Below are 25,679 nucleotides of genomic sequence, written 5' to 3'. Positions count from 1 at the left end.
CTTTAGCCTTAAGAAATATATCTAACTCCTTTTTGAATATTATTAATGAATTGGCCTCAACTGCCTTTTGTGGTAGAGAATTCCACAGGTTCACCACTCTCTGGGTGAAGAAATTCCTCCTCATCTCTGTCCTAAAAGGCTTACCCCTTATCTTTAGACTGTGACCCCTGGTTCTGGACTCCCCCGCCATTGGGGACATCCTTCCTGCATCTAGTCTGTCTAGTCCTGTTAGAGTTTTATAAGTTTCAATGAGATCTCCTCTCATTCTTCTAAACTCCAGCGAATATAATCCCAATCGACCCAATCTCCCCTCATAATTCATTCCTGCCATCCCAGGTATCAGTCTGGTGAATCTTCGCTGCACTCTCTCCATGGCAGGAACATCCTTCCTCAGATAAGGTGACCAAAACTGCACACAATACTCAAGGTGTGGTCTCACCAAGGCCCTGTACAACTGCAGCAAGACATCCTTGCTCCTGTACTCGAATCCTCTCGCTATGAAGGCTAACATACCATTTGCCTTCTTAACCGCCTGGTGCACCTGCAATGCTTACCTTCAGCGACTGGTGCACAAGGACACCCAGGTCTCGTTGCACTTCCCCCTCTCCCAATCTATTGATGTTCAGATAATAATCTGCCTTCCTGTTTTTGCCACCAAAGTGGATAACCTCGCATTTATCCACATTATACTGCATCTGCCCAATCACCCAACTTGTCCAAATCATACTGGAGTTTCTCGGCATCCTCCTCACAGCACACACACCCAGCCAGCTTTGTGTCGTCCGCAAACTTGGAGATATTACATCTAGTTCCCTCGTCTAGATCATTAATATATATATTGTGAATAGCTGGGGTCCTAGCACCGATCCCTGCGGTACCCAACTAGTCAGAAAAAGACCCGTTTATTCCAACTCTTTGTTTCCTGTCTGCCAACCAGTTCTCTATCCAAGTCAGTACCTTACCCCCAATCCCATGTGCCTTAACTTTACATGCTAATCTCTTATGCGGGACCTTATCGAAAGCCTTCTGAAAGTCCAAATACACCACATCCACTGGTTCTCCCTTATCAATTCTACCAGTTACATCCTCAAAAAATTCCAGTAGATTAGTCAAGCACGATTTACCCTTTGTAAAATCCATGTTGACTTTGTCCGATCCTGTCACTGTTTTCCAAGTGCTCTGCTATTACAACTTTTATAACATGATAGAATTTCACATTCAGTTTGAGGGTGAGAAACTTGGGTCTGAAACTAGAGTCTTAAACTTAAATAAAGTTAAATACAAGGGTGTGAAGACAGAGTTGGCTAAAGTGGACTGGGAAAATAGATTAAAAGGTAAAATGGTAGATAAGCAGTAGCAGACTTTTAAGGAGATATTTCATAACTCTCAACAAAGATATATTCCAGTGAGAAAGAAAGACTCTATGAGAAGGATGAACCATCCGTGGCTAACTAAGGAAGTTAAGGATGGTATCAAATTGAAAGAAAAGACATACAGGGGTCGATTTTAACTCAGGTGCGGGGAATTGTCGGATTCCCTGAATTTGGTGTTTCCCACACGAATCTAAATGGGTCTGTGAGATTGATGCAATTTTAACTCAATTGGCCAATTGATTTCCAACGTGTGGGAACCCTTGGCAATTGAGTATTTCCAGTCAGAATGTCGCAGAATATGACGTCATCATTGCTGCTGCTTTTAAGGTCCACAGCAAGCCTTGCTTCCTCTGCAGGCTTCCAAACTTTCCCCTTATGATGGCACAGGAGCCTGCAGGAACAATGGCCAGCGGGAGGGCAGGAGCTGCACCTAAATTTGATGAGGCATCACTGCAGGCATTGTTGGATGGGGGTAGGGCCCACAGGGAGGTCCTGTTCCCTTCTTCAGGGAGGAAGAGGCCTCCCAGTCAGACCAAGGCTGTGTGGCTACAGGTGGCTGGGGAAGTCAACTCCTTGGGGCTCACACGGCGCACCTGGATGCAGTGCAGGAAAAGATTCCATGACCTTCATCGCACTGGAAAAGTAAGTATGAAGTTTCCATCACCCTCAATCTGATCCCCATTGCCTTTCCTCACCAGCACTCAGCTTTAGCAATCTCTTCCTCCACATCCCACTTGGCACTCACATCCATGCACCCTTAGCCATTCACTCTCTCTCTATGCTCACATTCACCTAACTATTCGACCATGCAGCCCTCACACTCCCTCTCACTCTGATGCTTTGAACACAACTGACAGCACACAGGGAGGACCCTTGGTCTTGCAACCTCTCTCCATCTTTGTCTCCTTCTAAGTATCTATGCTATGCAATCTCTACACTCACTCCTTCATTCTCACTCAACCTCCACTTGTCTCCCTCATTGCAGGAGAAGAGCGCTCACAACAGCAGAGAGCGAGCCAGGACAGCAGGAGGGCCACCCTCATTAGCCCAGCTCACCCCCTGGGAGGAAGCCATCCTGGAGATGGTCGGGGCTGATACAGATGCGGAAGTTCGGGGAGGACAGACAGGAGCATCCCCGCAAGCTGGTGACAGAATAGTTTTCCATCTCTCTCATTGACATTGCATGAGTCGCTGATAATGATTCTGAAGCTACATCATATGGACTTATGATCATCTGCAAAATGCAATGTGCATGTAACCTTGGCATCACATCTCTAACTCTTTCCTTGACTCCCCCACAGGACCATCGAGAGACCCCGTCCCCACTGTGCAGGAGGAAGAGCCTGAGATTCCAGACTCCTCAGAGGAATCTGCAACCACTGAGGGCACAGCATCAGCAGAAATTAGCACACCCAGCACCAGCGCAGACACTCACACCTCGGGGGGACCTTCGGGACATAGGGTAGTGTTGTCACCTGGTGTATCACAGCTCACAAGTGAGCATCAGCAGATTGTGGAGACAGGGACAGCAGTGGAGAGTCCTTGTCAGAGGGCGCAGGACTCTGCCAGCTCGGCTCAGCTGCATGTCGACCCTCTGCCTCTGGGTCCATCCGTAAGATCAGAGGTGATGGAACTCCATGCACAGATACATAGATACATAGATACATAGAAGATAGGAGCAGGAGTAGGCCATTCGGCCCTTCGTGCCTGCTCCGCCATTCGATGAGATCATGGCTGATCCTTTAATTCAGTATCCCGTCCCCGCCTTCTCTCCGTAACCCTTAACCCCTTTTGCCCGTAGAAATATATCTAATTCCCTCTTAAATATATTTAATGAGCTGGCGTACACTGCCCTCTGTGGCAATGAGTTCCACAGGTTCACCACTCTCTGAGTGAAGAAATTCCCCCTCATCTCTGTCCTAAATGGTTTAGCCCTTATCCTTAAATTATGTCCTCTAGTTCTGTTCTCACCCGCCAAGGGAAACATTCCTTCTGCATCCAGTCTGTCTAGACCTGTCAGAATTTTATACACTTCTATGAGGTCCCCTCTCAATCTTCTAAACTCCAGTGTGTACATCCCTAAACTACATAGTCTCTCCTCATAGGTCATTCCCGCCATTCCTGGTATCAGCCTGGTGAATCGCCGCTGCACCCCCTCCATGGCAAGAACATCCTTCCTCAGATGAGGCGACCAAAACTGTACACAGTACTCGAGGTGTGGTCTCACCAGTGCCCTGTACAGCTGCAGCAAGGTATCCCTGTTCCTGTATTCTAACCCTTTTGCTATGAAGGCCAGCATACCGTTTGCCTTCTTGACCGCCTGTTGCACCTGCATGCTCGCCTTCAGTGACTGGTGTACAAGAACACCCAGGTCTCTCTGTACTTCCCCCTCTCCCAATCTATTGCCATTTAAATAATAATTTGCCCTCCCGTTCCTGCACCCAAGGTGGATAACTTCGCACTTGTCCACATTATAGTGCATCTGCCATTTATCCGCCCAATCGCCCAGTCTGTCCAAATCGCTCTGGAGCTTCCTGGTCTCTTCCTCTGAGCCCACCCCCCCTCCTAGTTTAGTGTCGTCTGCAAATTTGGAAATGCTGCATCCGACTCCCTGATCCAGGTCATTAATGTAAATTGTGAACAGCTGGGGGCCCAGGACAGATCCCTGTGGTACCCCACTTGTTACTGCCTGCCATTCAGAAAATGAGCCGTTTATTCCAACTCTCTGTTTTCTATCTGACAGCCAGTTCCCTATCCACGCCAAAACTTTCCCCTTTATCCCATGAGCCTCAATTTTCCATGCTAATCTTTTATGTGGGACCTTATCGAAGGCCTTTTGGAAGTCCAGGTACACCACATCTACTGGCTCTCCCCCATCTATTCTACCAGTTACTCCCTCAAAAAATTCCAATAGATTAGTCAAGCACGATTTACCCTTTGTAAATCCATGTTGACTCTGTCCTATCCTGTCCCCATTTGCTAAGTGCTCCGCTATTTCATCCTTAATGATGGACTCCAGCATTTTGCCCACAACTGATGTAAGGCTTACAGGTCTGTAATTACCTGCTTTTTCCCTACCCCCCTTTTTGAATAGTGGGGTAACGTTAGCTACCCTCCAATCCATCGGCACTGTTCCCGAGTCTAATGAATTCTGAAAAATCATCCTTAGTGCATCCGCTATCTCTAGGGCCACCTCCTTCAGTACCCTAGGATGCATGTTATCAGGCCCTGGGGATTTGTCCACCTTCAATCCCTTTAGCTTCCTTAACACCATATCCTTAGAGATATTGATTTGCGTCAGTTCCTCCTTTGCCAATGTCCCTATTTTTCCCGATATCCCAGGGAGGTTTTTTGTGTCTTCCTTCGTAAAGACTGACCCAAAGTATGCATTTAGTTGATCTGCCATTTCCTTATTTCCCATTATATATTCCCCCGTATCTGACTGCAATGGACCAACTTTGGTTTTCACCAGTCTTTTCCTTTTGATATATTTATAAAAGCTTTTGGAGTTAGTTTTTATATTTTCCGCCAGCTTGTTTTCGTAAGCTATTTTGCCCCTCTTGATCATGCTCTTTGCCCTCCTTTGCTCTATCTTAAACTGTTCCCAATCTTCCGCTCTGGCGCTTTTTTTGGCTATTTTATACGCCCTATCTTTGGATTTTATGCTGTCTCTAATTTCCCCTGTTATCCACGGTTGAGTCACCTTTTTAGATTTCCTTTTATGCCAGATTGGTATAAACAATTTTTGCAATTTTGTCATTCTATCTTTAAATGTTTGCCATTGTTTATCTACCTCCAGTCCTCCCAGGAACGTTGTCCAATCAGACCTACTCAGTTCCCGTCTCATGGCATCATAATTCCCCTTGTTTAAATTCAGGACCTTAGTCTCTGAGTCAATTTCTTCGCTCTCCATTTCGAGTGAGAAATCGATCATGTTATGATCGCTCTGACCCAAGGGTCCCCGTACAACAAGATTACTGATTAGTCCCTTCTCATTGCACAGTACCCAGTCCAATATAGCCTGTTCCCGAGTTGGTTCCTCGACATATTGATCCAGATAACCATCCCTTAAACACTCAAGGAATTCCTCCTCCTCATTATTTTTACTGATTAGGCTAGTCCAATCTATATGTAAGTTAAAGTCACCTATGATGACAGCTGTGCTCTTATTGCACGCTTCTCTAATTTCCCTCGTGATGCCCTCCCTAACCTCTATTTTACTATTTGGAGGCCTATATACCACTCCTATTAATGTTTTTCGCCCCTCGCTATTTCTTAGCTCCACCCATATAGATTCTGTATTAACTGAGTTAATATCCTTCTTTTCAATTGCATTTATCCCCTCTTTTACTAGCAATGCTACCCCTCCTCCCTTTCTTTTTTGTCGATCCTTCCTAAATACTGATGCAGGAGTCTCTGGCAGGTTTTGTCTCCAGAGTCGCTGCGAGTGTGGAGCGAATGGAGGAGTCCATAGCGAACATGAGCAGAGCCTTTGTGGAGTCAGTGGCGCATGAACGCATCAACACGGAAAGGATGGCTACCTACATGGAAATGATTGCTGCCTCCATGGTAAGGCTGGCTACGGTAGAGGAGAGGAGGGCTACGGCCATGGAGGCGGTTAGTCGCCAGGGAATGGAAAACATGGTGACTGTTCAGATTAGAATGACATCTCTTGAGGAGCAATGGGCATCTATTGAACAGAGAAACCAGACCTTCATGGAAGTCCTTCTGAGTAGGACTGCCATTGCAGATACGGGTCCCCATGGCCCCCCTGATGTGCAGCAAGGTGCTCTCAAGCTACTTGCAGGCGCGGAGAGGGACCTGACCCATTAGAGGGAGGTTGGTGGCAGGCCTCATGGAAGTGGGAGTTCCTCTCCAAGCGCTCACACTTCCATGCCGCTGCAGAGCCCTCGGTCAGAGCCCCGCCGGAGTCCACACCCAAGTGAGATAGACGTCTCAACCCCTGCACAGCCGCAGAAGCAGCAGGAGCAGCAGACTGCTGACGAGCCCTCACAGGCTCACCACCCCAGAGGACGCCCACCAAAGGTGTCGAGACAGGAGCAGCAGGAAAGTGAGCAAGGGGCCTCCACATCTGCTGAAGCCACAGCGGAACCATTACGTAGGAGCACACGTAAGAGGAAAATAGAGCACAAGTAGTCACAAGGGTAGTCACTTGGGTGAAATGTTGTGTATATTGTAAAAATGCCATCAGTTGGTTCTTGTGCATAAAAATTCTGATGGCAACTGTTGCAGTTCTGGCGTGTGTCATTTCGCGAATGGGACTTTCACATTGAGGGCTTAGGATTACTTGCAGTTGTCAGGATGCTGGTCAAATAGCTAGGAATCTGCAGGGTTTGGGCATTGTCGATGCTCAGGTAAGAAGTTGCGAGGCAAAAGAGTTTGATTTACTAGGCTAAGCAAATCTGGCCAGGATGGGTGCGTTCCTTGCATCCCGGGCAGCAATGTTCTCGCGTAATGCTGCCACTGGTTGATTGGCCTCTGCAGGATGCTCGTTTTCGCCCTCCTCCTCCTCCTCATCATCATCATCATCTGAGGAGGGTATGTGAGGAGCCACTTGGTCCTCAGGAATCTGCAAGCCATGATGCTGTGCCGTGTTCTGGAGTGCACAGCAAACCACGACGATTCTGGAGACCCTGGCTGCTGAGTACTGTAGGACTCCACCTGATCTATCCAGGCATCTGAAGCACATCTTCAGCAAGCCGATGGTTTGCTCGATTATGGATCTGGTGGAAATGTGGCTGGAGTTGTAGCGCTCCTCAGCTTCGTTGGCTGGCCTCCTCAACGGCGTCATTCGCCAAGTCCTCAGGGGATAGCCCTTGTCTCCAAGTAGCCATCCGTGAAATTGGTCTGGTGGACTGAATAGCAGAGGCACACTAGACTGGCGCAGTATGAAGGAGTCATGGCAACTGCCAGGGTACTTGGCACAAATATGCAAAATCTCCTTCTTGTGGTCACACACCAGCTGAACGTTAAGGGAGTGGAAGCCCTTGCAGTTGACAAAAATACCTGGATTGCGATGGGGTGCCCTAAGGGCCACATGTGTGCAGTCAATGATGCCCTGCACCCTTGGAAAGTCTGCCAGATGAGCTAATCCAAATGCTCGCGCCGTCACATTTGCGCGATCCCTGGTGAAATGGATGTGATTGTGCGTGAGGGCAAAGAGGGCATCAGTTGCCTGCGTGATGCAAGTGTGTGCGGCCGACTGGGAGATGCTGCTGATGTCTGCTGATGATCCCGGAATGAGCCTGAGGCAAAAATGTTGAGTGCGGTGGTGACTTTGATGGCCACAGGTAAGGAGTGTCCACCTGGTCCTCTGGGCAGCAGGTCTTGCTGTATCATTGCGCAGATGTCAGTCACTGCCTGTCGCGAAAGTCGGAGCCGCCTTTGGCACTGCTGCTCGGTTATGTTGAGGTAGCTGACCCTGTGTCTGTAAACCCTGTTTGGGGGGTATCTCCTGCGCCGACGGGCTTCCATGCGCTGGCCCCTTCTGGCCTGTGCTGCCTCAGGTGGGTGAGCAGCAGTCTGTCGCTCCTGCTGCTGCTGCTGTTGCTGGTGCTGCTGTTGTTCCTGGTTCTGCTACTGCCGCGCCTGGTGCTCGAGCTCCTCTAATGCCAAGAAGGGAAGGAGAAAAATGGCTCCCATGCTTCTGGCGTATGCCTCCGCTGAGGAAGCGCTGAGTGAGGGTGGCGAGAGGGGTTTCCCAGGAGTTCACACTGGAGATGTGTGTGAGGCTCCAACCTTCCACAGGTGTGGTTAAGCCTGGTAAAAGTTGCCCCAGGCCAGAAACAACAAAGTCCTGCCACCTGCAAATGATGACTGATCAAATCTCCTCTTTAATGGTTGATTTGCAGGTGATAATCAGCAAGCCAATAGTGCTCATGCCAGGTTTCACAGGCGTGATCCTCACCAGGCGTGTTTTACGTGGGAAAAGGGTTAAAAATGCAAGGGCCTGTTAAAATGGCATTATAAAGGCCAATTATTGCTGATTAAGGACCTTAAAGACCAGTCCCGCCTGTTGTAGGCGGGACTGATTCGGGACCATCAGACACGCCTGGGTTAAAATGGCTCGGGGTCGGGAACCAGGCAGGGGTGGATCCCGACCCCCAGTTTTTGTGATTTTAACCCCCCACATGCCTCAAAGCCCGCCTGATGGCTGAGTTAAAATCAACCCCACAATGTTGCGAAGATTAGTGGTCGGCCAGAGGATTTGGAAATTTTTAGAAACTTGCAAGAAATATAAGAACGGACAGTAAGAGCTTCTACAAGTATATAAAAAGGAAGAGAGTAGTTAAAGTAAACGTTGGTCCCTTATAGAATGAGGCTGGGGAATTAATAATGGGAAACAAGGAAATGGCAAGACTTTGAACAAATATTTTGTATCTGTCTTCACGGTAGAAGACACTAAAAGCATCCCAATAATAGTGGAAAATCAAGGGGCAAAAAAGAGGGAGGAACATAAACAATCACTATTACTAGAGAAAAAGTACCAGGCAAACTAATGGGACTAAAGGCTGACAAGTCCCCTGGGCCTGGTGGCCTGCATCTTAGGGTCTTAAAAGAAGTGGCTGCAGAGATAGTGGATGCATTGGTTGTAATCTTCCAAAATTCCCTAGACACTGGAAAGGTCGCAGCGGATTGGAAAACTGCAAGAAAGGAGGGAGACAGAAAGCAGGAAACTATAGGCCAGTTAGCCTAACATCGGTCATTGGGAAAATGATGGAATCCATTATTAAGGAAGTAGTAGCAGGACATTTAGAAAATCATAATACAATCAAGCAGAGTCAACATGGTTTTATGAAAGGGAAATCGTGTTTGACAAATTTATTCGAGTTCTTTGAGGATGTAACGAGCAGGGTGGATAAAGGGGAGCCAGTAGATACAGTATATTTGGATTTCCAAAAGGCATTCGATAAGGTGCCACATAAAAGGTTACTGCACAAGGTAAGAGCTCATGGTGTTGGGGGTAATATATTAGCATGGATAGAGGATTGGCTAACTAAAAAATAACAGAGTTGGGATAAATGGGTCATTTTCAGTTTGGCAAACTATAACTAGTGGGGTGCCACAGGGATCAGTGCTGGGGTGTCAACTATTTACAATCTATATTAATGACTTGGATGAAGGGACTGTAGCCAAATTTGCTGATGATACAAAGATAGGTGGGAAAGCAAGTTGTGAGGAGGACGCAAAGGGCTGGATTTTATCAATGGAGGCATGTAGGATGCGGGACTCCCACTTTTGGGGTTGTAGTCCCGCCTCCATCGAGTTGTGGCCAACCCACTCGATTTTCCCTTGATTGACTTTGTTGAGCCCACCCAGTGGGCTCAGCAGGCCAATTAAGGACCACCCGGCAACAGGTGACGTCAGAGATTGACATTTCATCTGTCAAGAGCTTTTGACAGATGAAATATCAGCATTTGACAGCTCTTTGAAGCTGTCAAACACTGACAATCTGTACTCTAAGTTCCTCTCAGACTGATTTAGAGATCTCTTTAGGACAGAAAGCAGAGGCTGCAGATTTTGACAGCTCGCGGCCATTCTGCTTTCTGTGCCGGTGAGATGAGGGACTCCCGAGACCTGAAGGAAGGAAGGCTGCATTATTAAGTAAAGGTAAGTAAAACTTATTTAAACACTTTACATACACCAAACACACTTACCTCTGCACTCATGTACCCATTACTCACCTGAACACCGGATATCTCGAACCCTCCCAGCCCTTCAGCCTGACAGTCCGCCTCGCTAACTTGGCGTGGTTTGGAGCCGTCGGGAAGCCCACACTTCAGGGATAAAAATAGGGCTTAGGCTAAAAACTACCTGTTAACAGGCAGTTAATTGGCACTAATCCCCTTCCCGCCTCGGGGAGGCGGCTCCCATCACAGGTTGGGTACCCGCCTCCCGTGAAACGGGCATGGAGGCAGGTTGGGGGCAGGATGGGTTCGTGCCCCCTGATTTTGCGATTTTAACCCCCCACACGCCTCCAATCCCACCTCAACGGCCCGATGAAATTCAAGCCCAAAGAGTCTGCAAAGGGATAGGTTCAGGGAGTAGGCAGTGAGGTGGCAGATGGAGTATAATGTGGGAAAATGTGAGGTTATCCACTTTGGTAGGAAGAATAGAAAAGTAAAATATTATTTAAATGCAGAGCGACTACAGAATGCTGCAGTACAGAGAGATTTGGGTGTCTGCATACCTGAAACACAAGAAGTTAGCATGCAGGTACAGCAAGTAATTAGGAAGACAAATTGAATATTGGCCTTTGTTGCAAGGGGGATGGAGTATAAAAGTAGGGAAGTCTTGCTACAACTGTACAGGGCGTTGGTTAGACCACACCTTGAGTACTGCATACAGTTTGGTCTCCTTATTTAAGGAGGGATATATTTGCATTGGCAGCAGTTCAAAGAAGGTTCACGAGGTTGATTGCTGGGATGAGAGGTTGTCTTATGAGGAAAGGTTGAGCAGGTTGGACCTACACTCATTGGAGTTTAGAAGAATGAGCGGTGATCTTATTGAAACATATAAGATTCTGAGGGGGCTTGACATGGTAGATGCTGAGAGGATGATTCCCCTCGTGGGGGAATCTAGAACTAGGGGGCATAGTTTCAGAATAAGGGGTCGCCCATTTAAGACTGAGATGAGGAGGAATTTCTTCTCTGAGGGTCGTGAATCTTTGGAATTCTCTACCCCAGAGAGCTGTGGAGGTGGAGTCATTGAATATATTCAAGGCTGAGATAGACAGATTTTTGAACTACAGGGGAGTCAAGGGTTATGGGGAACAGGCAGAAAAGTGGAGTTGATGCCAAGATCAGATCAGCCATGATCTTATTGAATGGCGGAGCAGGCTCAAGGGGCCGAATGGCCTACTCCTGCTCCTATTTCTTAAGTTCTTATGATCAGAAATATATTGATAATACATTTAATAAGTCTCTGTACTCCCTCTAGATCCCGTATTAACAGCTCAGAAAGGCACCATCATCTATTCATTGGACTCGCATCTTACCGTCAGTTTCTGCAAGGCCAAGTCCCTGCTGCTTCAACTGGTCTGACACTTTGTGCTTTTCACCTTTCAGGGTGATATCAGTGTCTTGGCTCATCTTATCCCTATTGAAAAGCAAGAACAGGAAAAAAAGTTGCACTTTATAGAGTTACAAGTAGAATATGGTGGGCTAGATATTCAAAGTTTATTTTACCTTTTAGAGCCAATATACACCAGATAGCTGTACCAAAGTTGGTATGTGTTCGTACATTGGAACTCATGCAACAGTTGGACACCAGTACAATTATAGAATTACAACATTTTTTACTCCAAAATGTTAGTATTTTTGGGAAAGATTTCGAATTCACCCATTTTAAATTAAAGCAAAGTCTCAGTGTTGTATCTGTTTATGAGGCTACAGAATGGCACTTTAGCTTTTACAGGATTATGGATTCAAGTAGCAGGCTGATAATCGAATCTTACCAACTCCTGCAAGATGTAGACCATCCTTTAACACTTTGCAAATCAGAAGTCACTCAAAACATTTCTCAGACCTTTTCGACATTGCTTGATGAGTTTCATTATTAATATGGCTGAAAGTTGATTACTGTTCCAATTTATAAATGCTTTTACAGAACTGGTACTATATTGTACCATAGGCATAAATATATTACAGTATGAATTACAAACATTCTGAGAAAGGGTTCCTTTGCAAATTAAGTAGTAATAAATTGAATTTCCTGTAGTTTGTGGTCAAAAGCATTTAAACCAAACCTTTATATAATGCGAGTTGTGGAGTTAAAATTGGTCGGCTTACTGCTGCAGTCCAACTCTGCTGCCATTTTAACTCGGGCCTTTCACTGGACGGTTCAGATGAGTTTCATTTACCTCGGTGGGGGGGAGGGGGGCGGGAGAATAGGGAGGAATTCGTGGGGGGGGGAATTGCAGGGGGAGAATGGGGGGGGAGAGTTGGGAGGGAAATGAGGGGGGAGAAAGTGGGGAGGGGCAGCCACCAGGCCACTTGAAAAGGTAGGTCTAAAATTATTTTTATGGGACTGGAAAGGGGAGGGGAAATGTTTCCTGAGGCTCCACAGGGTTAATGTGGGGTGCTTCCACTCTGGGCTCCCCTGCCCCCCGGTGATCGCCGTCCCAGACCTTCCTTTCTGTTGGAGGGAATGGGGGGGCGGGGGGAAGAATTGCTGGGGGGAATGAGGGGGTCAGCCACCCGATACTGCACCGACCCGGAGCCGGGGAGCTGCAACGCGACACCCGTTCATGACGTGCAGCTTGTCAGCAGCACGTTAATGAAGCCCCGCCTACAAAATAGAGCGGCCTCCCGCCCAGGGGTGCAAGGGAGGGCGAGGAGGGGGCGAGAGGGAGGGGGAGGGGGAGGGGGAGGCCCAGCCCTTCCGTGGGTCACCCGATATTATCCCTCCTACTGGTTTATAAGGAGCATTATACAATAAAGCGCACAATATATTATTCTACCAATAAAATGCAGCTATATAACTTGGGGTCACCTTTAATGCAACGAAGTGTAAGTGCTGCGTCTTCAGGAGGTCAATCAGAGGTGGGTCAATTGCAGCTTCCACTGCCTTTCGATTTAAAAAATAAAAGTTTGACTCCTGAAATCAATTCTAGGTTATTTTCTGCTGCTGGGGATTGGAAATTGGAAATGCTTGGCTATCATTAAAAAAAAATATTAATCTGTACCATCTGCTATGCTGAAAGGGTTAGAGGAAGAGGGATGGGAGGAGGCTCGTGTGGAGCATAAACACCGACATAGGATGAATGGCCTCTTCCTGTGCTGTAAATTCTATGTAATTCTTTGTAAAGTGAGTTATTTAGAGGTGTCAGGCCTGGAGTGTGACTGAGGCGTGCTAGATGGAAGACTGTCCACTGGCTTAGAGAGAGCAGCACCATATGGCATTGATTGTTATATTTAGTGAATTCCCTTCATGCTGCTCACTCTAGGTCTGAGTTACATGCTATTTCAAAAGGACAGGTTATTTACCTCTTCTGCTAAAGTGTAGATGTGCATCTTATTGTGACTGCAAAGTCTAACTGATAATTAAACATTGAGTGATTGCATTCACTGCTATTTAGGTTAGAGATCAGATCCCTGGCTTTGTTTGCAGGGAGGTTAAGGAAGAGCTGGCAGATATTGTGGCTGTGGCAGTTTCTGTCCCTGGACAGTCTTTCCATACATTGCAAACGAAAGCTTTGTTTCTTTGTACTATTTAAAAGTATAATTTGTAATAGACAGTGTGAAGTTTTAAGTATGACAGATAGAATTCATGCATGCATAGTTTTAATAAAATTAAGTGTGTTGCTCAGCGTAAGATGGATGATAAGTAAAATGTTTATAGTATAGATAGACACAGCACTGATATTTTACAATTACTGGAGTTATACACTTCTGTCAGACTAATTCCCTTTTTTTAACAGACATTAAAGCAATTTTATTAATCAAGCAGTATAAGAGCAGCTATTTGAAATATGTTTATCTGTAAAAGGGTCTGATGTTTATGCCGCTACAATTGTGTTTTATGATTTACAAAGTGGTCATTGCCATTCTGTATCAAGATACTGAACAACCCATTAGGAAACAGTAGAACTCTCATCTTAATTTAAAACTCAATATGTTTAGTTAACTTACATTTGAGGGGCAGCAAACACGCTGCATTCCCCTCCTGTCGTGCTGCCTTCGCTGTCTACACTGTAGCCACTTCCAACACTGCTGATGGATGAGGCAGTGGAGATGGAAGACTCGGTCCTGTGACTGGTAGACCTTGCTATATAGAGGGCAGAACAATGGTTTATTTCACAGTTAGCTCAAAATACAAACATTCACCACTCTCAGCCAGACATGAAATTTATCCATTTCTGTTACAGGCAAGTCTGAAAACTCGATGAAGGTGTTGGTTACTGGCACTAATGAATGTGAGGAACACAACTGTACTTCATTATAACAGATCCTTGTCATTAGAGACCGCCCCTTTGAACAGGAATACCCTTTGGACCTGATGAAGCTCCATCACACTCAGCAACGAAGCTAAAACTTCTGATAAGAAGGCATGCTATGTAAATCCTCACAGTTTCTTAATAATTAAGTTTGACTGTATATAGTATAATACAATCTTCTCCAAATAATGAGTGATATTTTTCATAACATTGTAGCACTCAATCTCAGTTTTGATAACACAAATCTCAATTGAAATCATCTTTTATATTATCAAGTTTACATTAATAACATTTTGACATTCTTTTACAAAAATTGAATTAATTTTTATCAGAGACTGTTCATTACCCCAAACCAGGAGGACCCTCCTTCTTCACCTTGGAAAAAGTTACATGTTTATAATATATATAGGCAGATACTAGATATAAGGAATACATTACATGTTTAGTAAGGCAGATACCATTTATAGTGGTAAGCATTAGCCTGAGCACCAGCCGTTTCTGATGAGGGAAATGCGGTTAGAGAAATTCTTACATTGTGGATTATATGGGAGCACAATCTTTCCCATTAGTGAACTCCTAAAATTGCTCTTCTTTCTTTCAAAGTAGTCTATTTAATTTTTATTTTTAAACAGTTTTAATTTATTTTTTCATAATTGAACATCTCGGTAAAAATAAAAGCTGCTTTCTGCAATGTAGTCCATGACCGTGCAGTCACCTGATCAAATGTCTGGCAGTTTTCTGTTGTCAATGGAATAGGGTTAAAATACAAAAGCTTCTGTGATCAGGGTTCCAGATATCACGGTAAAGGTGACATTCAAATTTATGTTTTTTATTAGACGTGCGCTTGCTGTAAAAGTAGATTATTGGCAGCAGTACAAAAGCAGCTTCTATGGAGCCTCCTAATATAATTCAGAACAGTTTGAGTTACTTTTTATAATAATTGGAGATAGAAATACTTTACCTTCAAATAGTTTCCTGTAAGGTTGTTAGAAAGGTGAAGAACACATCATAACAAAGCTATCTGCAAAGTCTTTTCAAGTGTGTCAGTTTAAAACTTTTATAAGAAATTAAAAGTGAAGTCAATTTGATGGCTTGACTGGCATTGAAAGGAAAAAATGAGAAAAAAGAAATCACAAATGAAAGAAAGGATGTCAAAAATAAAAATGGTGTTTGGCAATTAATTTAGAATAAAAGAGAAAGTAATTTGCACCTCTCCCAAACCTCAGGATATCACTGCTCTGTCGATGGTGCAATCTGCATAACTCACTCGCTTTTATTCCTTAGATATATTAGAACACAGTGTTGGGTCTTTAGGTACATTATATATAGTGTAGTAATAATGGCAGCTTGGAACTGACCATAGGGCCTCATTGTACCAAATGAGGGAGCAGAGCTGGGAATCAACCTGCCAAGTTTGTGAAATTCAGAGAGTTAAATCCAGCAGCATTACCGGCATAACATCGACACCACGACAAATACAAACAGAGCATTGCCAAGGCTGAGAGTGTTTTGGTAAATCTAGAGTTTTGGTAGGTTAGATTGTTGTACAGTGAGACACACCTTGTAATGTCAGAGCTATTCAATTACGAGTATTATGCCTCTGTCAAAAACCATCCTAGCCCTGGTTATTCACCCTCCTTCAGGCAATGCTCTGCTCGTATGTACTGTAATATCCGTTACACTGGCAATACTGCTTTGTTAACTGTTTTAATGTTGAAGGCCCATGTGTCACTTCTCAGCGCTGTTCCCGCATTAGTGGATAAATCTTACCTTGCAATTCGAGAGATCTTGGATTTCAACGGGGGAGTGGGACTAGCTGAAGTGCTCTTGCAGAGAGCTGGCATGGACTCGACGGGTTGAATGGCCTCCTTCTGTGCTGTAACCATTCTATGATTCTAACCCTACCAAATGAGTCCTGGTATCAATGACTTCAATAGAATGAGAACATAAGAACATAAGAGAACATAAGAAATAGGAGCAGGAGTAGGCCAATCGGCCCCTCGAGCCTGTTCCACCATTCAATAAGATCATGGCTGATCTGATCCTAACCTCAAATCTACTATCACTCTACATCCCACCCCGAACCCATGTGATCTCCTGGGAGAGGCGAAAAACCAGATAAAAAGCCCAATGGCCAATTTGGGAGAAAAAATCTGGGAAATTCCTCTCCGACCCATCTAGTCGATCGAAACTCGTCCAGGAGATCACTCTGTCCCTATATTTTCTACAGTACTTACCTTCTGTAAAAGGTGATCTCCACCCCAGCCAGGAACAGGAATAGAACCACTTCCTGAAATCTAACACAGAATTAGAACACAAGAAGTAGGAGCAGAACCAGGCTACACGGCCCCTGGGCCCGCTCCGCTACCCACAGGGCCATGACCGTTCCGAACCTGGACAATGTCCAATTTCCTGCCCGCTCCCCATAACCCCTAATTCCCTTTACTTCTAGGAAACTGTCTATTTCTGTTTTAAATTTATTTAATGATGTAGCTTCCACAGCTTTCTGGGGCAGCAAATTCCACAGACCTACTACCCTCTGAGTGAAGAAGTTTCTCCTGATCTCAGTTTTGAAAGAGCAGCCCCTTATTCTAAGATTATGCCCCCTAGTTCTAGTTTCACCCATCATTGGGAACATCCTCACCGCATCCACCCGATCAAGCCCCTTCACAATCTTATATGTTTCAATAAGATTGCCTCTCATTCTTCTGAACTCCAATGAGTAGAGTCCCAATCTACTCAACCTCTCCTCATATGTGCATCCCCTCATCCCCGGGATTAACCGAGTGAACCTTCTTTGTACTGACTTGAGAGCAAGTATGTCTTTTCTTAAGTATGGACACCAAAACTGTATGCAGTATTCCAGGTGCGGTCTCACCAATACCTTGTACAACTGAAGCAATACCTCCCTGTTTTTATATTCTATCCCCCTAGCAATAAAAGCCAACATTCCATTGGCCTTCTTGATCACTTGCTGCACCTGTATACTAACATTTTGAGTTTCGTGCACCAGGACCCCCAGATCCCTTTGTACTACAGTACTGAGGTTCTACTGAGTTAAAATTACAAAAATATGTTCACTTATTATCAATTATTAATTTTTAGCATTTTATATATAGTCCATTCACTATAAAAATTGTTCTTCCCAAGGAAGGGCTACATGGAAACTGGATATTGAGTGGGAACAAAGTAAATAAAACCCAAAAAGTAACAATGGCATGAAGTTTACCAGCAGGCAAATCAGAAAGCATGATCATAATGGAAACACAATAGAAAATAGAAACATAGAAAAATAGGAGCAGGAGTCGGCCATTCGGCCCTTCGAGCCTGCTCCGCCATTCAATATGATCATGGCTGATCCTCTATCTCAATACCATATTCCCCCTCTCTCCCCATACCCCTTGATGCCTTTTGTGTCTAGAAATCTATCGATCTCCTTCTTAAATATATTCAGTGACTTGGCCTCCACAGCCTTCTGTGGTAGAGAATTCCACAGGTTCACCACCCTCTGAGTGAATAAATTTCTCCTCATCTCAGTCCTAAATGTCCTACCCCGTATCCTGAGACTGTAACCCCTCGTTCTAGACCCCCCAGTCAGGGGAAACATCCTCCCTGCATCCAGTCTGTCTAGCCCTGTCAGAATTTTATACATTTCAATGAGGTCCCCTCTCATTCTTCTAAACTCTAGTGAATACAGGCCTAGTTGACCCAATCTCTCCTCATACGACAGTCCTGCCATCCCAGGAATCAGTCTGGTGAACTTTCGCTGCACTCCCTCTATGGCAAGTATATCCCTTCTTAGGTAAGGAGACTAAAACTGCACACAGTACTCCAGGTGTGGTCTCACCAAGGCCCTGTACAACTGAAGTAAGACATCCTTGCTCCTGTACTCAAATCCTTTTGCAATGAAGGCCAAGCACTGATCTCTGCAGTAGCCCACTAGTCACCGCCTGCCACCCTGAAAGAGTCCCATTTATTCCTACTCTCTGTTTCCTGTCTGTTAACCAATTTTCAATCCATGCCAGCATATTACCCCCAATCCCATGTGCTTTAATTTTGCACACCAAACTCTTTGTGGGACTTTATCAAAGGCCTTCTGAAAATCCAAATACACCACATCCACTGGTTCTCCCTTATCTATTCTACCAGTTACATCCTCAAAAAACTCCAGTAGGTTTGTCAAACACGATTTCCCTTTCATAAATCCATGTTGACTTTGTCTAATCCTGTTGATATTTTCTAAGTGTCCTGTTATCACATCCTTTACAATAGGCTCTAGCATTTTCCCTACTACTAATGTTAGGCTAACCGGTCTGTAGTTCCCTGTTTTCTCTCTCCCTCCTTTTTTAAATAGTGGGGTTACATTTGTCACCCTCCAATCTGCAGGAACTGTTCCATAATCGATAGAATTTTGGAAGATGACCACCAATGCATCCACTATTTCCATGGCTACCTCTTTTAGTACTCTGAGATGCAGATTATCAGGCCCTGGGGATTTATCATCTTTCATAAGAACAAGAACATAAGAAATAGGAGCAGGAGTAGGCCAATCGGCCCCTCGAGCCTGCTCCACCATTCAATAAGATCATGGCTGATCTGATCCTAACCTCAAATCTTCTATCACTCTCCATCCCACCCGAACCCATGTGATCTCCCGGGAGAGGCGAGTCCCATTAATTTCTCCAGCACTATTTTTTTACTAATACTAATTTCCTTTCATTCCTCCTCACTAGATCATTGGTTCCCTAGCATTTCTGGGACATTATTTATGTCCTCTTCCGGGAAGACAGAACCAAAGTATTTGTTTAATTGCTCGACCATTTCCTTGTTCCCCATTATAAATTCTCCTGTTTCTGACTGTAAGGGACCTACACTTGTTTTCACTAATCTTTTTCTTTTTACATACTTGTAGAAGCTTTTACAATCCGCTTTTATGTTATTTGCAAGTTTACTCTCATACTCTATTTTTCCCGTCTTAATCAATCTCTTAATCGATATCATGGTTCCTACACAAACCACTTGCAAATGATAGAATACACACCAGTGCCTAGGACACTAGGGGCTAGAAATTTATTATAGCCAGGAATGGGCAGAGTTTAGACTAAAAATGTTGAATTAACGCCGGGTGAAAATCATCTAGACTGCATGCAAAATTCGTCCTCACTCTTCATTAAAATAATTGCAGCCATAAATCTAGTCTGAAAACCCAAGCTCATTGGCGTTACACTGAAAAGATGGACCAATATTGGGTGTAGTGCAAGTAATAATTGCCACCAGCTTTTTTCACTGCTTAAAGGGGAGGGCCTTGATGCTGCAGAATCTCATTCTCAGCATTGTTGGGTGTACGGCTGCCTCAACAATCATAAGAAGGATAAAGAGAAGGAGCACTTATTTACAAATGTTGATGGCAGATTGCCCCCCCAGGGAGAGAGCCCAGGGGTTTTCTGAGGAAGCTTTGGAGGCATTGGTTTTAGCGGTGGAGAGAAGGCAGGCAGTCCTGTACCTGCCAACTGGCAGGTGGCCCTCGCCACAAGTCTGCCGGACTATGTGGACGGAGGTAGCACACCACATCATGGGCAGCACTGTGATCCCCAGGACCTACACACAGTGCAGGAGGAAGTTTACCGACTTCACACAGGTGGTGAGGGTGAGTGAAGGCTTCAATAAATGCTACATACCACCATCTATACCGCAAGCTTCACGCACTGCTCAATGTACCACACCCCCAGCACTCACCCACCAACAATCTCTACCTAGCAACACTCACACCCACATCTCACACCTTGCACACAATGACAGCTATTCAACTATGGCAGGCACACAGGTCATTAGTTGTTAGAATTCATGCAATATGTGTGATATGTTTATAGATAAATTTATTAATGGTGTTCGGAATATTTTGTGGTTTCTCATTTCACCTTTGTGCCCAGGAGGATGCTGTGATACGGCGTGAGACAGAGATTGTGTGATGGGGATGTGGTGAGCTACAGGGCTGGTCATGGACAGCCCGTCCAGAAGGCCGATTGTCTCGCTGCCTCCATCCTCCCTCCTGTTCCTCCTCCTCCTCGTCCTCTTCCTCCTCATCCTCCTCCACCTCTTCCTCCTTGTTCTTGTCGTCCTCCTGAGGTAATGCCACAATCCCGCAGCCCCCATGACTGTGAGGAAGTGTTGCGAGCAGAAGCTTTTAACAAATGAGTGACTTTTGCACTTGAATGAACACTCCCTGTCACCAAAAAATCTTGAAATAACTAAAGAGAGCTGTTTCAGTTGCAGGAAGTAGCATACAGGCACTGAAACTGTAAAACCCTGTGAGGTACAGCTGATTGGGGATGGTGCCTTTAAATATCACTGCTGCAGCCTGCTTCCTGCTGGTAGACGCCAGCTCTTCCTGTTGTTCTGCGCTGCCGTTAAGGTAAGTACTAAATCCAATGTTGGAGATCAGGCATCCAGTGAGCGTTGCACACTCACTGACGTCACGATCTCTATGATGGCGAGCTCCCTGGCACTAGGGTTTACTGGCAGCACTACCGGCACCACCAATATGGCGTGTGGTGCTGGAATTGGCATCAGCTATCTTTATAGCTGTCAACGGCATTTCAGCAACATCTCCTGGTGCTAACATGTGGTGCAAAGCACACAAATCTTTCCCCCTAGATACTTTCATCTGATGATCATGCAGTAATGAGAATTATTTATGGAGATTTTCCTCAATCTACCCCCATGTGTCCAGGATCACCTGGAAACAAGAGCATGTCAGATATTTGGGTAGGTTGGAAGGTGGCCTGTAAAGCACCTCACTTCCAGTTAGGAGATTTAATAAACTTTGTTGGTAATATAATTAGGTTTGATTAATTCCCATTTCATTTCATGCACTAATAGCGACTGCCTTCATAGAAGCTTGATTCCAAACAAATGTATCCCTAATCCAAGCACAGAATCCCAACATACCAGGCCATTTTCCATCTGCTCCCATAGAATTTTAAAGTAAAATACCACTTCCTCGTCTACAGCTTTGGTATAAATTTCCAATCTATAAACCATCCCTCATAGAGATTTCTTAATCCAAAATATAACTGTTCAAGAATGAGCAACTTATAAGTGCTACATGATTTGGTAGAAATTGTTTCATAAATCTCGAGTCACTCCTAAGTTTGCCAAAACTGCAATTTTCAGCGATTAGCACAAGTGGTATTCTGGTCAAATTGATGGCTGGATGGGATGTTTTCTATGACTAATTATTTTACTAACTTGGGCTAATTTACTAATTTAATCATGGACAAAATGGTAATAACATTACAATTGCAATCTTGAAAATGAAAGCAATAGCGAGAATGAGAATACTTTATGATGTAGTTACTTATTTCTTTGTGAGATAAAGATTTTGACACTATCCAGCTGTTAATTTGTGAGCGTTTGTATTGTATAATATGTGTGCTTTGTTGTTACAATTCTAATTACTTTTGAAAAGTGATAAGTGAGCAAATATTTCTGCAAAGTCAATAGGAATGAAGTATGGCCAGGAGTTTCCATTCGGTTATGCTGTATTTTCGGCGCAATTCCCCTGATCTTGGCGTAACTGGTGCAAAGTATCGCGGAACTTTGGGCTCGATTTTAATAGCCCTGAGGAGGTGGGTTTGGAGGAGGGTTGGCAGCGAAAATCGGAAAAAATGGCTTCAGATACCCAACCCGCCCCCACGCAATTTTCGTGAGTGTCGAGTCAGCCACTCCCAAACTGACCTGACTGGAACCGGTGGGACAGGTAGGTAAGGCAGTTAAGAGCCTGTTAACTGCCTTGCTAATCCTATTTTGATAGTGGTTTCCCATTATCATGCTTCTGGCTCCTGTTTCCCGTCTTGTCAGAAACAGGCCAGCTGCAAGGAGATGAGTTGCTGGAGGACATGATTTGTAGTCATTGGTGCAGCACTTTAAAAGCGCTCCTGTAGCATGGCTGACATTCAAATGCAACAACTTTGTTGTTGGAGGTTTGGGATAAGATTTTGCAAATCTACTGACCTTTGACTGTTCAAGCTGACAGCCATCTGCAGTGTGACCTGATTGGAATAATTTCAGGCCACTTCGACTGTGCGCTTGCAAGCTTCTTGCCTCAAATGAAATCTATAGCAACGGGATGGGAAAAATTTATGTCCTCTCATCCTGGTCTTCATAATTGGAGGAGCAGCAGCTGCGTGGCTCAGCGTAGATCTTCTTCGGAAGAAGAGGAGGAGGAGGATGAGGAGGGGGCGTGCCTTGTGGGCCCTGTTGTGACCAATGCAGCATCCCTCCAGTTCACTGCTGCCCGTCAAGCAGGGAATGCACACTGTCATGCCACATTCGCATAAGCTTACTCTTCAACCATAGCTGGCTACCATATGATTCTCTAATTGTAAGCGACCTTCCGCCAACGTCATACTTCATCTCTGCTATAACCAGTTCTTTCTTATCATTTTCACCATCATTACAAATGCAAGTCGTCCTGAGCCCTCAATGTACATTTGCCATTTCCCAGAACACATAGGCCACACATTCAACTGTTTGCCATCACTTTTCTTTATTACATTGACAAAAGGATCACAATGCAAACTCTTAAGTAGAAGCAGAAAAATCATGACAAAACACCCAAGTGAGTTCCCTTGTGACTATATGTGCTTTATCTTCCTCTTACGCGCGCTTCTAAGTGGTGCTTCCCCTGTGGCTTCAGCAGACGTGGAGGCACCTTGTTGACTAGGATGCTGCACCTGCTTAGACGCCTTTGGCGGGCGTCCTCTGGGTTTGGGAGCCTTGGAGAGCTCTGCAAGTCTGCTCTTCCTGCAGCTGTGCAGGGGCTGAAATGGCCATCTCAGTTGGCTCTAAAAAGTGGGTCTCTGAGCGAGGGCTCTGCAGTGCTTGGAGAGGAGCCCACACTTCCTTGTACCTGCCACCAACATCCCTCTCATGAGTCAGCCGCACCTCAGTGCTGGCAAGTGGCAGGAGAGCACCTTGCTGCACTTCAGGGGGACCATGAGGACCCTTATCTGCACTGGCAGGCCTCATGAAAATGACATCCCTGAAGCTCTGGTCTCTCTGCCCAATAGCTGCCCATTTCTCCTCCAGAGATGACAATCTATTTTGAACACTCACCATGTTTTCATTACTCTGGTGACTTATTTTCTCCACGGCGGTTGCCAGCCTTTCCATGGAGGTTGTCATTCTATCCATGAAGGTGCGTTCATGCGCCATTGCCTCCACCAAGGCAGTGCTGATGTTAGAGATGGACTCCTCCAATCTCTCCACACTTGCACTTACCCTGGAGGCAAACCCTTCCAGAGGCTCCTGCAGTTGTTCTTATAGTGCCCGAACTGCTCTTTTTCTGGATGGCCCCAGAGGCACAGTGTCTGCATGCAGCTGAGCAGAGCTAGGAGATTCCTGTGACCTCCGACAAGGACCCTCCACTGCTGTCGCTGTCTCCACCATCTGCTGATGCTCAATTGTGAGCTGTGATAGACCAGATGACAACACTACTCTAAGTCGCGAGGGCCCCGCCGAGGTGTGCGTTTCTGCACTGGTGCTGGGTGCGCTGAGTCCTGATGACGCTGCTCCCTCAGAGGTTTCAGGTTCCTCCAAGGAGTTGTCTGGCTGTTCATCCTGGACAGTGGGGAGGGGGGGGGGGGGCGCGCAGTGGTCCTGTGGGAGAGTAAAGGCAAGAGTTAGAGCTGTGATTTTGATGTAACAGACACATCCTATTGTGCAGATGATACAAAGTGAATCTCTATGAACATCATATGCCATTGCAGTCAATCATTAAATGTCAATGAGAGGGATGAAGCTCTATTCTGTCACCAGCTTCATCTAGTGCGCCTGTCCCTCCATCGCCCACTTCTAGATCCTCGCCACCTCCAACAATTTCGTGCGCAGCCTCCTCAGCACTTGTCAATGTTCCTCCTCCAGTCATTGCTCTCTTCCACTTATTGTGGGCTATCTTTTCCTGCAAGGAGGGACACAAGCGGAGTTTCAACCACAGTGATGGAGTGAGTGTGAAGAATCCCTAACATAGAAGCTTAGAGAGAGACCAAGATGGAGTGAGTGGCCAAGAGGAAGCTAGCTCCCTGTGCATTGTTAGTTGTTGTCAATGCATAACAGTGAGAGGGTGTCTAAGGGGTGCATAGGCAGGATGGTGAAGTGATTCAGTACAGAGACAGAGATGGATAGGTAAGGGTGCAAGGTGGGATGTGGAAGAGCAGGCTTACAAAGCAGAGTGCTGGTGATGAGAAGAGAAGGGAAGCAGATTGAAGGTAAGTGTGATGGGATACTCACTTTTGATGATCACAGAAGATCACTGAAGTGTTTCCTGCACTGGATCCATGTGGGTGAACAAACGGACCTTGCGCTGACCTTCTCAGCAATGTGCAGCCAGGCTGCCTTGGTATGCTGAGGAGGTTTCCTCTGGCCATCCGGGGGGAAGAGAATCTCCCTGCGTCCTCTTACTGCTTCAACAAGAGCTTGAACGGACTCCTCATTGAAGCGTGGAGCTGCCTTGCCTCATTCTAGCTCTCACACATGCACACACCATCAGAATCAAGAACACAAAGGCTGAGGCTGAATGGGACCATTAAAAGCATCTGCAATTCACAGAAATCACAGAAACCCCACAGTGCAGATAGAGGCCATTTCGGCCCATCGAGCCTGCACCAACACATATCCCACCCGATCCCCGTAACCCCTACACCAACACATGTCCCACCCTATCCCCAAGTATTTAATCCCCCTAACACTAAGGGTCAATTTATCATAGCCAATCAACCTAACCGCACATCTTTGGACTGTGGGAGGAAACCGGAGCACCCGGAGGAAACCCACGCAAACACGGGGAGAATGTGCAAACTCCACACAGACGGTCACCCGAGGCCGGATTCGAACCCGGGTCCCTGGCGCTGTGAGGCAACAGTGCTAACCACTATGCCACCGTGCTGCCCGTCATGACGTCATCAGAGGCAGCCAGCGCGCTCCAATGAAGTTAACAAGGCAATTGAATTCAAACTTTAAAACCGCAGCTGATCCAGCCGGCAGCGGGTCTGGACCCCGCCCACCACGCAACCCGACTCCAAGCCGCCTCGTGAAATAAAATCGCCACCTTTAAGTGCAAATTGCATTCAGTGCAACTCAAGTTTCCGCAATCTTTTGCGCTAATTTAAAAAAACATTGCACTAGAAGCAGGCTCGGCCATAAAACTGACCCCGCCCCCGGGTGAATTAATCACTGCGGCAAGTTTCCGCTAATTGCGCTCATTTGCGAGCCTTCAAGGAGGCTCCAAAAATTAAGCTGGATTTTTGGGCATGAGGACACTAACAAGCAGGTTTTGAAAGGTTTTTAAT

General features: G+C 45.6%; 1 protein-coding gene across 5 annotated transcripts in view; it reads right to left on the bottom strand.

The window, feature by feature from the left end:
* The window catches only part of LOC147105924 (protein piccolo-like), a 917,910-nt gene that overhangs the window by 130,631 nt on the left and 761,600 nt on the right, over positions 1-25,679 (bottom strand). For all 5 annotated transcript variants that reach the window (XM_086010851.1, XM_086010854.1, XM_086010852.1 and 2 more), the window contains 2 exons: positions 14,027-14,162; positions 11,392-11,492 (listed from right to left, as the gene is read on the bottom strand). In XM_086010851.1, the coding sequence (XP_085866977.1) occupies positions 11,392-11,492; positions 14,027-14,162 (237 nt within the window). The remainder of the gene's footprint in view (positions 1-11,391; positions 11,493-14,026; positions 14,163-25,679) is intronic.

Source organism: Somniosus microcephalus, chromosome 17 (genome assembly GCF_052327205.1).
Source record: "Somniosus microcephalus isolate GS21.2 chromosome 17, FLI_Smic_1.0, whole genome shotgun sequence".
In the NCBI taxonomy this organism is placed as follows: domain Eukaryota; kingdom Metazoa; phylum Chordata; class Chondrichthyes; order Squaliformes; family Somniosidae; genus Somniosus; species Somniosus microcephalus.
This window is presented reverse-complemented; position numbering and strand designations above follow the sequence as displayed.